At 42.9% G+C, this 14,640-nt stretch overlaps 1 protein-coding gene across 7 annotated transcripts in view; it reads right to left on the bottom strand.

Moving 5' to 3' along the window:
- Positions 1–14,640, bottom strand: part of LOC122624860 (neurogenic protein mastermind) — a 37,044-nt gene that overhangs the window by 4,248 nt on the left and 18,156 nt on the right. The window contains exons 3-10 of one of the 7 annotated variants that reach the window (XR_006326517.1): positions 7,406–7,524; positions 7,184–7,341; positions 6,951–7,123; positions 6,630–6,824; positions 6,088–6,340; positions 2,424–2,659; positions 1,698–1,949; positions 124–730 (exon numbers count right to left, since the gene is read on the bottom strand). Coding sequence is in view for 5 of the 7 variants with exons in the window: in XM_043804597.1 (XP_043660532.1) it covers positions 1,698–1,949; positions 2,424–2,659; positions 6,019–6,340; positions 6,630–6,824; positions 6,951–7,123; positions 7,184–7,341; positions 7,406–7,524 (1,455 nt within the window). In the remaining 2 variants the exon portion in view is untranslated. Of the gene's footprint in view, positions 1–123; positions 731–1,697; positions 1,950–2,423; positions 2,660–6,018; positions 6,341–6,629; positions 6,825–6,950; positions 7,124–7,183; positions 7,342–7,405; positions 7,525–14,640 lie in introns of all 7 variants that reach the window. The other 6 variants (XR_006326516.1, XM_043804599.1, XM_043804598.1 and 3 more) reach the window with 6 other exon arrangements.

Below are 14,640 nucleotides of genomic sequence, written 5' to 3'. Positions count from 1 at the left end.
GCAAAACAAAAACGGCAACCAAAATGAACGGAAACGGAAACGAAAGTATAGTATGAAAGCGAAAACGGAAAGGAACGAAAGAAACGGAACGAAACGAAACGAAAGAAAGAAAGTAAAACTCACCTCGCGCGGCAGAAAGAAAGTAGAAGTAGGTGCTTAGTAGAGGTAGGTCTACAGATAACGATTCAGATTCGGATCGGTTCGGTTCGGTTTACAGGGTGCACTTGCAGAGTGGTTCGCGAGTGGTTCAAGTGGTTGCCAGTGGATCAGTGTTTCAGTGGTTCGGGTGAAGGTTGAAAGTTGAAAGAAGAGCGAAGAACGAGCGGAAGGAAGAAACGACGACGACAAAGTGGGTGGCTTATCTCAGATGAATCTCAGATGTGCAACACGGTTCGGTTCGGTTCGGAACGGTTCGGTTTTTGGTTCAATTTCCGGTTCAGTTAACTTTTCTCTTGTTCCCCTCTGTATTTCGATATCATTTGATCCTTTTTCGGGCTTAACTTACAGACTTCGTTGCTTATTTAGTATCTAGTATTTAGTATTTTTCTTTTATTTATTTAATTTCTCTCATTTAATAAACTTATAAGGTAATCGTATTTATTTTTATTTTTGTTTCTTGTGTTCTTTCGGTTGTTTCTTGTTGGACTTCTTTGTTTTGGTTTTGTTCTTTTTTTTTTTTGCTTTAAGCTAAGCCTAGGAATTAGTACTGTTCTCAGAATTTGAGTATTGACTACACATCGACCAAATCAATAGATCACGCGATAAAAAGGGAAAAGAAAAAGTGGGAAAAAATAATTAATTAGTTCATAAGATGGTAGTAAAAAGGAGCCGGCTGCGAAATGAGTGGTAAAATAACCAAATTGATGAGCGGTACGCATAGGTGCAACAGATATTCTATATATACAGATAGACGGGGTGTACTCGTAGATGGAACTGGGGTTATTGACCCACAGGGCATCTCCTTCTCTTTCGTTTTCGCCCTCTATATCCATCTCTGTTTATTCTACTTATCAAGAGTGCGAAAGGGAAGGCGACAGAGTGAAGTGTATCCTTATTCACAGATATTAATTCCAGCGAATATCTATAGAGCTAAACTAAACTCTGGATTCACACGCCTTCAGGATAACTACAGTAGGTGGCAAGCTTATAAAGCAAATAAACAAACTAACGGTGAAGCTAAAGCTTGAGGTGTCGGCTTATCAAAACATCAAAACGTTGAAACTAAACACCCACTAATACACCTGCACGAAAACTTGATCTTTGCTTAACCCTGTAAAATACTTAAAACTTTAAAATACTAATGCTAATTTAGAATTTAATGTAATATAATTTGAAGCTTTGCCTATCTATAATATATTGTTAAATATATTATTGAACATTTTGAAGCAGCAAACAAATAAAATGTAGTCTAATCTTTTGGCGATAAATCAAACAATTAAATCAATTAATTAAACTAGTATTATTGAAAACCAAGTATTTTTCAACTTTCGGAATTTCCAACTGAGCTTGTGCATTTAGAGGCCATTTGGCTGAGAAGGGGTTAAGCTGTAAAAGCAGGAACAACAATAGCGAAAACAACAACAACAACAACAGCGGGGGGCGGGGGTTCAACTCGGTGGTGGGTGGGTGGGTGGTATTCGGGGAGGGGGACCGTGAAAACATATGGCGCATAATTGGATCTGGAGGCGCACACTCACCTTCGCACTGGACTCGCCATCACGAGGGGCGTGGCCACGCCCAGCGGCTTGATCCGCTGCTGCATGGTGGGCGTGGCCGTGGTCGTCGCGCTGCGTTGATTTTGTGCTGCCACCGCCGCCGCCGCCGCTGCAGCCGCCAGCGCCTGTTGTTGTTGCTGCTGCTGTCCATTCACGCCGACGCCGACGCCATAGCCAACGGGATGGTCCGGCGACAGGGCGTCGCTCGTGTAGCCCCGCTGCGGATCCAGACCCCTGCGGATACATACGATACATACGAGAGTAAGTGGTCATCTTTGGCATGCTTGGCACTTGGCTTTAAAAATCTTGGAAGCACTTTGTTAGGGGAACTCAAAACGAGAGGGATATAATCCAGTCTTGGAACTAAGTTCATAACCAAACAGCCCATGAATAATTGCCAGCATATAATGCTGTACAACGAGTCGTATACGCAATATATCTAAGCGGTTTATTTAAAGCATATGTTTATTTAGGCCAGCTTGTTGGGGAGCATTCAATAAATGCTGGGTAAGGGGTGAAAGTACTGAGTGCAACATCAACTAAACCGACAGGAAGTGCAACGACAACGAAATTCACTGCATTATGAAGCTATATAGCTATTAAACATTATAAGTATGCTTCTAGCTGCTGTCCACTAGTGGTAGTAAGGCCAAGTCTAGCTGCTTTTCTTGCAGTGCAACCTGTGGCTACTAAGGCTAATTAGCTCACCTGGGCCTCGCGTGCGGACTGTGACGCGGATGGTAGAGACGCATGTGGCGCGGCGAGTCCCCGCCGCCGCCGCCCGTGGAAACGCTGCCGTTGAGACCGCCGGCGTCGCTCACCTGCGGCAGGTAGAAGCTGCTGGAGTTGTGCCGCTGCAGCGGAGGCGTCGGCTCGCAGTCCTGGCTCTGGGAGGCGGGCGGCGGCTCCAGGTCGGTGTCGGAGCACTCACGTCCGGGCGAAAGCTGCGAGGTCGTAGAGCAGAGGATTAGTTTTGGACTATGGAAGGGCTTTGGCGAACAGGCGAAAAAGAGATGAGATCGACACAGACTTAGGCCTACATTTAGTTGCGATCATTTCCAAAATAACAAAAAAAAAAAATAATAATAAATATATTATATATAGATATGTATAAATGAAAACATTGAACAATGGAAAGTGGAGAAAAACTGGACTGGTTAAAGTTTCATTTTCACACATTTCAATTGGGTTTCGATTACGAAAAGTTCAACGAATTGTAGGAATTCAACACGCATAAGTAACATTTACTAAAAATGCACACAAAACTGTGTTCCATTTGGGAATGATTATTTTAAAGAGTATTATTAAATTCGACATAGTAATAAATCCTGTGAAAATGAAAACCGTAACGGATAACGAACGCAATGAAACTGAAACTGAAAGTATATGAAATGAATCAAAACAAGGAAACTTATTTTATTTTGTTTTTGGGTGGGGGAAGGAGGATCGTGGACAGTGGGGTGAGGTGGAGTGGGTGGTGTGCCTCCTCCTTCTGGCCCCTCGCCCCCCTGCTGTATCTATGTGGCCTAAGTGGAAAGCCCAACGTGGAAATACTTTCCGCAGCACAATTAACTTCACAATCAGGAGGCGGCGGGAAAGAGTGTGGAAAAGTCAGAGATGAAAGAGAGGAAAACTCGAGAAAGCACTGCGTAAACGACATAAATTCTCGAAAACGAAAGAGAAACGCAAAGAAAGTTGCTTATTCTAATGAAAATCGACAAGTTGGAGTTTCAGTTCAAAGATTATTATTCTGATAATTAAAACGGACTTAAAATAATTAAATGCTTACTGAATATGCCAAATTGTTCTGTGCAAGAATACTAATAAGATATTGTTCAATATATTTCAATAATCATTCGAATTAGATTGTGGATCAGACAGGTGGAGAGAAAGGGAAAACTGGACAGATTCAATAGATTCAATAAAGTGAAAAATAGTATGGGGTTTGGGTGGAAATGAAACATTTGGTCAGGAAACCAGAGAGGAAATTAAAATAATGGGACAATAAGTTAAAATCAATGATTTTCCAGGGCAATTCAATGTCAATCGGTAAATAATGGATTCGTAAAACAAAAGAAACAAAAGGAATTCAATTTTTTTTGTGAGTTTTGAATATCGTTTTTAAAAGTCTTTTACCTTTCTCGGTGCTTGCAGTAAGTGTAGTTTTTGGTTTTTGTTTTCTTTTTTAGCATTTGCTGGTTTATTTGGAGATGCGACCAATTCTTTTCGATATAAGTATGTATGCTATATACTTCTATATATATATACTGATATAACGACAGCTCTGGGCGGCATATACAAACGGAAATCGAAGGGGTTAAGGTGCCCAGTAAAAGTGAGAAACGAGTCAACTAAATAGCAATAATAGTGGGAAATGCAGCAGGAAATGCAAATCATGGCGGAAAATTCATGGGGAAATTCAAATTCAGCAACTCAAAATGCCAACTAAAGGAAATTCCAACCGCATGCATGCAAAAGTGGGGTTAATGCGGAGATAATTCCAGAAAACGGGAGGTGGGGGGAAAAACTAAGGTGGGGAAAACTAGGAGAAAAGTGACACACACACACACACACACACACACACACATACACACACACAACCCGCTCCGGTGAGTCCGAAGTCTCTGATTTTAAATGGAAAATTATTAAGCCCTCCACTTTTCTCAGTTGATTGTATTTCGCAAACTTAATCTGCAACAAAGTTATTTTTAATTGGTTTTCGTTCAACTTGCCGCCTTACCAAAAAGGGGCGTGGCAAGTGCGTGCTTTGTACAAGTTGATAATCTGCTCTTGTTTATTTAAATTAGCTATAAAATCTTGCGGACGGACTTAAAGCAAATATCTAATATTCAAAAAAAAAATAATAATACAAATTATTTAAAACAAATGGAAAATAAAACTTGATTGGGCTTGCGAAAAGCTTTTTTCCAAATGAGTTCACATTTATTTATGGGCACACAATTATGTACAGTGACACAGATACACCGATTTTCCCCTGCTTCGCGAGTGTCCGTCTGCCGGAGCTTTCACTGTATTTTTTATGAGATGTCAAGGACAGTGGAAGGCAATTACAATGGGAGGGGATGGGGGGTGGTGGGTGGCGAAAAGGGGGAAAATGGAAAAGTTTTGAGTGGGTGAGCGTTGCTTTCTCTAAATGGTTGTGCATCATTTGGTTTGCTTGTCCTTCAATTAAACGGGCGTGGCACTAACTAACTAACTTACTAGCATCCCGTTTTGTTGTTTCTTTTTTTTTGTTGTCTTTTGCCAGGAAAAGCAGGAAAATAATAATAGTAAATGCAGCCGGAGAAGAAGAAGAGGGTGAAGGTGAAGAAGAAGTTGAAGCGGCAGCCAAAAAAGTTTTGCAGTGCAGAGGAGAAGCGGGGGGTGGGAAAATGAGATTGAAGGAAGTGTGCTGAGGAGCATCTGCTGGGAAAAGCGGAAAAACTTTTATTCGCCCACGCAGAGAATCGGATGAAAACAACAAGAACAACAACACAAAGATACTTCACAGATTTCTCCGCAATATAAAGCTCTCGACATACATATATATATACATACATATATGTAGATGGATATATGTTTATATTTATATCGATTTTGTAGTTAATTAGTCAAAGCATTAAGCGGGTGAAGGGGGCGTTTTTTGGGGGGAGTGGGCGGGGCTGGGGGTTATTATGGGATTACAGCAAATGATAAATCAACGAATTGAGCAAATGAGGAAAAATGTCGAAACCGAAACCAAAAGAAAAGCAAAGGAACCAAAAGGTAAGAGAATCAAATGGAAATGGAAAATTGTTTACATTGAAGCGAGATGGGAAATGAAAACAAAATCAAAAAACTATACATAAACATAAACAAACAACGGTTAACGGTTACAATTACAGTTAAGTAAACACAAATTACGATTACAACAACAATAACTAAGCCAAACAACAACAACAGGTGGACTCAGCAATCGCTCAAGGAAAATAAACATTAGCTGCTTAGCAGCAAAACTAATTGGAATCTAGCAAAGGTATTTAAGTAAACCTTTTGCCACAATACATTACAAATTATCATTTATCAATTATTTTGTGCATTTTACATTACATACTATGAATGTTTAATTCAAAAGTTTGATTTTGGAACAAGTTGATTGCAGAGGGATTGCCGAGTTTCGCCACCTGAGGCGCACTATTAGGGGGACACATTAGATACAGTAGGATACATAGGATACATAGATATATGTAATAGGAATCTGAGTTTCGCATAGCAACTGCTTCGCTTTTCTCGGTGATATTGCAAAATCTTGTTGTTTACCCACCTTACTGTAAAGCGTTGTGCTGCCCGACCGTTGATTATAACCATTGCCCTCGGCCATATAAGTCTTTACCTGAATTCCCCGCTTCTCGCGACTCGCGTCGTAGAAGGAGCGTGGTGAGTACTGCACCGCAGTGCCGCGCATACCGCCCCCGCCGCCCGCTCCACCGCCGCCGCCGACGCCACCGGACACCGCGGCGGTACCATTGCCGCCGGCCCCGCCCCCGGCGCCCGTCTGCTGGCCGCTCCGGTCGTTGCAAATGGTGCTGATCGCCTGGTTCTGCACCTGAGATCGCCGCGAGGCGTACTTCTTCGGGTTGAGCAGGCTGCAACGATAGGATTACAATCATAAGCTTCATAATATCCAGATATAAAAATATATATATATATATAAAAAACCATACCCCCAGGAGTAACGAAATGTCAAGATAATTGGCTATTAAGCGCAAAGGTTGGCAATCTACTGTACTATCGTTTCAATTTGGGTCGAATTGCCTGGCCCCCGGGGGCCATGTCATTTGAAGTCCATAATTGGCAGTTCAATTTGGTTATTTATTATTGCAATTTCCGCACGCTACAGTGCTACAGTGAGCCCTGCCTGTGAGGGACACTCACCTGGGATACTGAGGTCCGAACTGTGTGTAGCAGCAGTTGTGCCAGCAGCCGCGCGAGAACGGATTGTAGCCGCCCTTGAACTTGCCGGTCACCTGCTCGTTGGTCGTCCGACCCCGCGACACCAGCACCATGTGGAAGCCGGTCAGTCCGAAGATGGGGATGGCCAGTATGGTCACCAGGCCCATCAGGATAATGCTGTATACGGATAGAGAGGGTTAAGGCAAACCAAGGAGGGGGCACTTTGAACTTCAATTAAGTATAAGTGCTGGATAAATAAATGATAAATGATTGGACTTGTTTTTGGTTTTGGCAAAAGGATACGCTACGATGGGCGCCGTGTCCTTGATGTTGGGCATGATCTTCAGCACGTAGACCAGGCACAGCGAGAAGATGCTCAGCATGTGAATGGACAGCGAGACGAGGAAGAAGAAAAAGAATCTGTAGTCCCGCCTGCCGATGCAGTTGTTCACCCACGGACAGTGATGATCGAAGGTCTGCAAAGATGATGAAGTTATTACAACTAACTAGTATAACTAACTAACTAACTAACTCACCTCTATGCAGTGATTGCAAACGGAGCAGTGGGAACAGCGCGGCGGGCGATAGAACTTACAGGTGACGCACCACTTCATCTTCACGGTGATCCCATTGATCTCCGCATTCTTGTAGAGCGGGGCGCGCAGCTCCTCCTCGCAGTCTTCGTCGGGCGAGGCTAGAATGCAGTCAAGTTTAGGCCGTGACGACTGGCTTTGTCCCCTGCTCAGCACGCTACATACCTTTGGGGATGATGCCCGGGTCCATGAACGTGGCCAGCGTGAAGTTGGCCAGCACGAAGAATGTGATCACGCCCTGGTAGGCCAGCACCCATGGATGGCTCTTCACGTAGTACTGGCAGCTGCAAAAATCAAATGGAAAATGTTATTAGGGTTTATTAGTACTACAACTTACAGGTAAAACATTGTAATTTAAGGTACAGCTTATAATATATCTCTTACATTTAGGAGCCAACCATTGAGCACCTTTAAGAGCCCATGAACCTAACTGCATTTTTAAGGCATTTTTGGGACTAGGTACTAACCCTTATCTGGGCTGTCCAATTGCCATTAAGTGGGTCGGCTACCATTATTAGTGCGCTCGCCTAGTTTCAACCCTAATTAAATCCGCTTACCAAACTGGTTTACAAGTAATGCATACACACATGCAGCTGGCAGCTAGCTGGCTGGCCAAAAGTGGATCAAAAACACTCGGTTGCCACACAGGCAGCATTCCATTCATAACGATGCTGCCCCATATCCGGGATTAATGCCACAGCCCAAGATGAACTATGGAGGCAAATTTGATGGCTTTGCAATCGCCCATTTTCGGGGGAGGTGGCCAGCCAAAATTCGTTGGAAAATCCAGCCGGCCACAATGTTGACCATTGGGCAAGTGGTGACCGCCAGCCAGCCAGCTAGGTGCTTTGATGCCCCGCAGGCCAGCCATCAGCAGTGCAGCAGCAGGAGAACAGTAGAGAAGAATGGAACACCAGGAATCCATAAGCCCCAGGCTATCCCTGGTTATCCAACGTAGCCTGTTGTGCCCCGTTGTGTCGCCGCAATCACTTTAGAGACTACTGAACCGGAACTGTTTGTCGGCTGAAAGCAGTCCAGTTTTCCCCTTCACCCCCTTCGAAAACCCAAACTCGACCGACTTTCCCTGTTCTTACGAGTGAGTATATGCCACCCCAAAGAACTCGACCCGCATCGGAATCAAAATGAACCGAACCCAAACGGAATGTGAGCTGAACCTTAACCCGTTCTAGACCCCGTTTAGTGTAGCAGAGAACAAGGAATTTTTAATTTAAAACAAGAGAGAGAACCCTCTACGCACGCATTCGGTGGAAGGTAATATCATTATGAACTATTATATTTTATAACCTGAATGGTCTGTACTTGAAATGTGCTCATATATATTCAGATGACGTTCTTGTTTCTGCGTTTTAACTTACGCAATAAAAATCTGTTATTGTTTGCCCGGTTTCCTTTGCAAGTGCCACAGTTTTTGACGCAGGTGCTCCAGGGGTTAAGTCAACCGCAGAGCCATGAATGTTGCAAAGTTGCAAGGGCGATACACACGTGTCCTTTAGCCCATTTCCATTTCCGTCTGTCGTCGCACCCCCCTGAACTTCCCGCCCCCACTTTCCCTCCTCTCCACGACCACCACTGATGCATTTGCAATGATGTGCGCAACTTTCTGGCGGTGGTTTCGGTTTACGAGCTCCGTGTAACGGGTTACTTAAGGTGAATGTATTACTTTCTTCCGGCATTTCTCACTGCATTACGGTGCTCTTCGCCTTCCGGCTCTCTTTTACCGGATTGCCGTTGAATTCTAATGGATAAACTTATCCCTAATGCAGCCATCATCATCATTCTCCGGCTCATCATCAATCTGCACATCGTTCTCAACCCTCTGCGGTTCTGCGGTGCATTTGATTGGCTTTCTGGTTCTTATAATCAGAAATTAAATTATTTAGAAGTTCGAGGCATAGCTCGATAGTTCGACTGTCATTAGTAGGGACTAGCCTGTGATGTCCTTTTCACTTCTAGTTCCATTATCATCATCTGTATTTTTTTCCGCCTTTCCCGGATGCCTTGCCTGCAACTTCATCATCGTCGGCAGTCCTGCTCTGCATTATAATTGGCAGAATGACCTCAGACTGTCAGTTATCCGTTTCCATTTCCATTTTCTTTGGTTTTTATTTTGCTGCCAGTTAGTTTCGCACTCTTTTCGCTCTCTGGACAATTTTCCCCCGAAGTCGAATGGATTTTCTTCTTTTTTTTATTTCGTGCAGCAGAAGAAAACCAGTGTGCGGCACAGTCCAGATTTTCTATTTTTCGCTCACGGCGATTGCTTAGAAATGTTCACACCTCACTATCTATCAAGTTGTATCTGTATTTGTATCTGTATCTGTAGCTCTATCTGTATCTGTATCTGAATGTGAAACTTCTGTATCTGTATCTGCATCTGCATCTGTGTGTTAGACTCTGCTTCTGGTTTTGATTTATTTCGGCATTCTTATCGCATTTATTCCAACGCCTTACAGTTGTAACAAAACAAAGAGCTCTATCTCATCCACTGGCATTTGCATACAATTTTTAGAATGCAAATAAAACCGGAACGTAGAGACTCTCAGCACGTGCCAGGGATTTATGTTAATCGCTCAGAGACGCAGAACGTAGGCGAAAAATAGGAGCCAGGGGGGGATGAGGTCGAAGATGGGGGGGAAAAGTGGGTCCTCCTAGAAGATGGAGAAACCTCGAGAATCGCTGGGGTAATTAATTAAAGCGACGTTTATTATGAACTGCAAGCCACACTTTGTTAATTTATTCCCCGCTTATGCAGTTTAAGGCATTTCTCCCACACTTTCTATAAATTTCCCCCGTCGCCATCAAGATTTCCATCATGAATTTCAATCGGAAAATGCTGCTTTAAGTTTTCTGGGAAAACGCACAGTTTGCTTTTACACTTAATGCGTATGTCTGTTGGACAAATAAGACACTTTCTGCACAGATTTCAGATATCAGATTTATTAACGTCTATACAAATCGAACAAAGGAAAATACGATATACTTGTATTTACTTATTTACACCACGGCATAAAGATTGCAGCTGTCCAAACAAAACTTGGATTGCATGAGTCCCATTACCAATTAAGGTGCCGAGCTATAAACACCAAAATGGAACTATCAATTGGCCAATTTTAATGATCGAACGGCAAAGCAGCCACTGTATATATACGCTATATATATGTACATATGTATGTGCAGGAATCTGAATCTAATCGACTCGCATCGAATATCAAAATGACAGCTCACCTTCCACCTGCCAACACCGCATCTCAAATGCATATAGAAAATCCACTTAGCAACGTGATTGTATTAAGTAATTAAGGGCGCTGCCGATTTGGCGGTTTATAATCATATATGTATATAACTATACTTAGTAGAAAATATGGTAAATCAATAAATTGCTAGTGAGCGAAAAATGTTTCGATACAAGTAATTAACATTCAAGCTAAGCAGCACATACATATACACAAATATTTTGAGCCCCAAACAGCCAGCAATCTCTTATCTTCGAGCTGATGCCCGATTCCAAGTCAGGTGCACAGCTATAAAATCCACAGATACACACATAGAGAAGTAGGTATAGGTATATTACACTTGTTTGCTTTACTTTTCAATTTAGCAAAAATGTTTGCCAAGTCTCTGGAGGCAAATCTGTTTACATTTATGCAAAGTCAGGCCAGGAAAGTGGAAAGTGGGGCGGCAGTCAGCAAAGCGTGGAAAGAGTTGGCCCAGAAATGACAAAAATATAAAAAGGAATGGAATAAAGTACGGCAGGGAAAGACAGGCTCAAGGATTTGCCGCCTTCTTATGACAAATAATTCATTTCAATTTCCTGAAAGGAGGGGGCGCGCCAAAGAAACTATGTGGGCAAACCGAGCAACTGGGGCAAACTAGCAAATCAAATTAGTGACAGCACCGCAACAAGGACAATAGGCACATACACACACGTATATATGTATGTATATACACAGGCAGGATGTGGTTGACTTCAATTAATGTTTTGCGCCATCAAATTGAAACAAATTGCCTAGGAAAACAAATAAACAGCGCCTCGCATTGATTGAAATGTAATTTCAGCGAGGCGGCTGCCTTTCTAGGGTGGCACTCATTTTCGCCGCAGGAATACATCTTGTGTGGGGTTTATTAAGTGGTTGGTGCTCAACCTTAAGGAAAATGGAAACTTATTACTTAGGAGGAATATCGTCTTATTGCCCAGCAATTCGCGTCGTTCTCAAGCGATATGCCCCGGTGTAATGCCGTCCCTCCCTATCAATTTCAATTTCAATTTCAATTCCCGACTAAATTCCAGCAGAGTTGAGATATTTTACTCGCTGCTCCCTCTTGCCCCAATCGCCCCACCGCGATTGCATCACAGTGGCATTGTCAAGGTGAAGGCAACCCAGTGGGTGGTCGGTGGACACCACCCACTGCCCAATACTCCTCAACCGCTGTGAATAACACTAAAGAAACAGACTGCCAACAACTTCTACTTGGAGCATTTTTCAAGAGCATTTCCGGTGCAGAGGGGTTTCGCTAAATCCGGTGTGTTTTATGGTAAATTCCAGCGGGCCGAGAGGTAAAGTCCAGGGGGCCAGGGATATTTCACGCAGACACTTGCAGGAAATTGAATTCCTATGTTAAGCGCTTGCCACCAAAGACAGACGACTGCGTGGGTGGCGCTGTGGGGCGAGGATATTGGGACCTGAGACCAGCCAATGGCAAAACTGTCACATTCAGGCGAAGTGCGCCAAGTTTATGGGGGGGAGGGATGGGTGATGGGTAGCACCCTGCTCCATTTTCACCGTGTCATAACGATGGAAAGTCAATTACCAGGAGGGAAACTCAACTGAAACTGGCGGAGGGCGAAGGGTGGAAAAGGTCAACCAATACCAATGAACAAACCGCAGAAACGATTCCAATCGCCAATTAATTGACTTGACATATTGACACCTTCACATGCAAAAACACCCAAATGTTTGATCCAATGGAACTGCGATTTATCAAATCAGAAGCTATCAAGGATGTGAGTCCTTAAGAAATCATAAAATCTGATTAAAATTCAGACATACATACTATTGAAGCAGCAATTTATTTAGCATTGCTTACTTAAAACCGCACTCTTACGAATGCTTATCAAGGCAGCCTTACGCTACCGAAACGCACTGTAAGAGCTGATTGGTGGTAGCCCGAAAAAAGAGTGATAAAAACAAATAAAAAAAAAAAAGAATAAAAATCGGGCAACGAAATGGTTAAAATAGAAAAGAGTCGAAAACAGTTTCGCATTCGATGGCAGCTGCATTAATTAAAAACTCAAAAAAATGGCATTGCTTTTTATGCGTCAAGCAAGAGCACTGTGCAACAGGTTCCAAGTTTCGTATGTGACTATACTTCCTACGATTTATGATCTATGAAGTTTGCACATTTACAACTGGCACTTCACTTGATCCACAAGCAAAGAAACTGCACTTTATGCATGCATACATTCATTTTGTTAGAGATAACGAAAAGTGCAGATAACTTTTGTAGCTCAGTGTTGGGCGATGATGACGAAAACTGGCGAATCGTCGCTGTCGTCACATTAACCCCTCTGCGCCCAAGTCATACTCTACTTTCCGCTCTTCTGTCGCCGCTCGCAGGGTATAAAAATATCCTACTATCGCCAAAGCGAGCAAAATAAACGACGGCCGAGCATTAGTCACCATCATCAACAGTCGAGTGCGAAGACCCAGCTAAAACCAAAAAAAAAAAAAACAAAAAACAAAAAAAATGTAGGGAAGAGTAAAAGACAAACAAAAAAGTAAAAAAGTATTGGATTCGACCATGGGCAGCCGTCGCCTCGACTTTGCTTCTGACTTATCTATGGGGCCTCTTTTTTCACCCAGCCAGTTGGTTTTTTTTATTATTTTCTTTTTAGTTTTTATTATTGCACATGTGGCCGACTGGCCGTCCCAGTCGCATAGTTACAGTGAGGGTCAACAGCATGATAACTTAAACGCTTTGAAGTCACTTTCAGTTTTTCAATCAGGAAATCTTGATTACATCACATATGGTACACTTAGATTCTTAGGCCAAGGCGATTAAAACAGAAGTTTTACTTTCAAAGTGGAGAGTTCTATGGTTTAATGAAATGGTTTAATGCCAAGTTACCAGTATATATTTGTTTTCTGGCTTTCAGGAACAAACATCAACATTCATTTCAGTTTTCCACACCTTGCCCTAGGTCTTTTGCGTTTGGCGGAAGTCGACTGAGGTGCTAAGGTCTCACCCTGCGCTGTAGCTGGCCTCCAAACGGAGAACGGAGGTTCTGCGAAGCGACCCGATAAAAGGTGCCAACCGATAAGCGGGCTGCAGTGGGTTAAGGGGGGCGGGGCGGCGTACATCATTATGAGGGCCACGATTCGTTATTTCATTTTTGTTTTCGCCACACCAAGAAAAGAAAAAAAAAACCGCAGGGAGGAAGAAGAGGTGCGAATAAGGTTAAACGGCCCGGCATTTATCAGTTACCAAACACACCTGCCCCTCCTCGTTTCTCCCTCCGCTTTTCTAGCCGTATCTGCTTCTAGTGATTTCCATTTTCTGCAAAATTAGCAATAAATGTATCAATTGCCTTTAACTGGGAAATTGGCCATTAGCCGCCTTCGGTGATAACAAAGACTTTTCATTCCAAGATAATTGCTACGAAAATACTTGATTTGCAGGTGTTTTCCGGTTGCTTCCACTGCAAACTTGAGAAGGATAATTATGCATTACTGATACATTTGTTTGGTATCAAATCGTTGGTTAGTAGTCATGTATATTTGTTGTCAGCCAGCATAAACATTTAATTAAATCGTGTAAACTGCGATTGTGTTTTGTGGAAAGCAATTACATTGCAATTATTTGAACCACAATTTAGCTAATTTCCAAACGGCATTTCCACTAAAGCCACAAATATTTTGAGTTGATAATCTAAATATAGCCATATGTTGTCATTCCAAATGTAATTTATTGTCACCTTTTTGGTTCACCCCTGGGGCACATTTCGGCCCACTCTAAGCAGTCAGTCGGGCATCATTTATCCACAGGTAAAAATAAAGATGCGCCAGTTTATTCGGCTTTTGCTTCTTTTAGCCGCCTTTAAACGCAATTATTGGGCAATCTTCGAGAAAAAATAAGAGTGTGGAGCGACAGGTGGGGAGGTGGAGTGGATGGTGTCGGAAAATTGACACTGTGGGGTGGGAAAACCAACCACACAGCACAAAAGCGCCAACGAAATGTAATAACAAGTTGCCGCAACTTTTTGGACTAGCGCAAGTTTTCCCCCCTCGAAAAAAAATAGAAGAAAAACGTTGGAAGGGATGGAAGGTGGAGGGAGGGTTTCTAGTTACCAGGAGATAGGGGCCAATGCGGGATAAGCAGGCAAA

This window comes from Drosophila teissieri, chromosome X (genome assembly GCF_016746235.2).
Source record: "Drosophila teissieri strain GT53w chromosome X, Prin_Dtei_1.1, whole genome shotgun sequence".
Lineage (NCBI taxonomy): Eukaryota > Metazoa > Arthropoda > Insecta > Diptera > Drosophilidae > Drosophila > Drosophila teissieri.
Note: the sequence above shows the minus strand (reverse complement) of the source record. Positions and strands in the feature narration are given on the sequence as shown.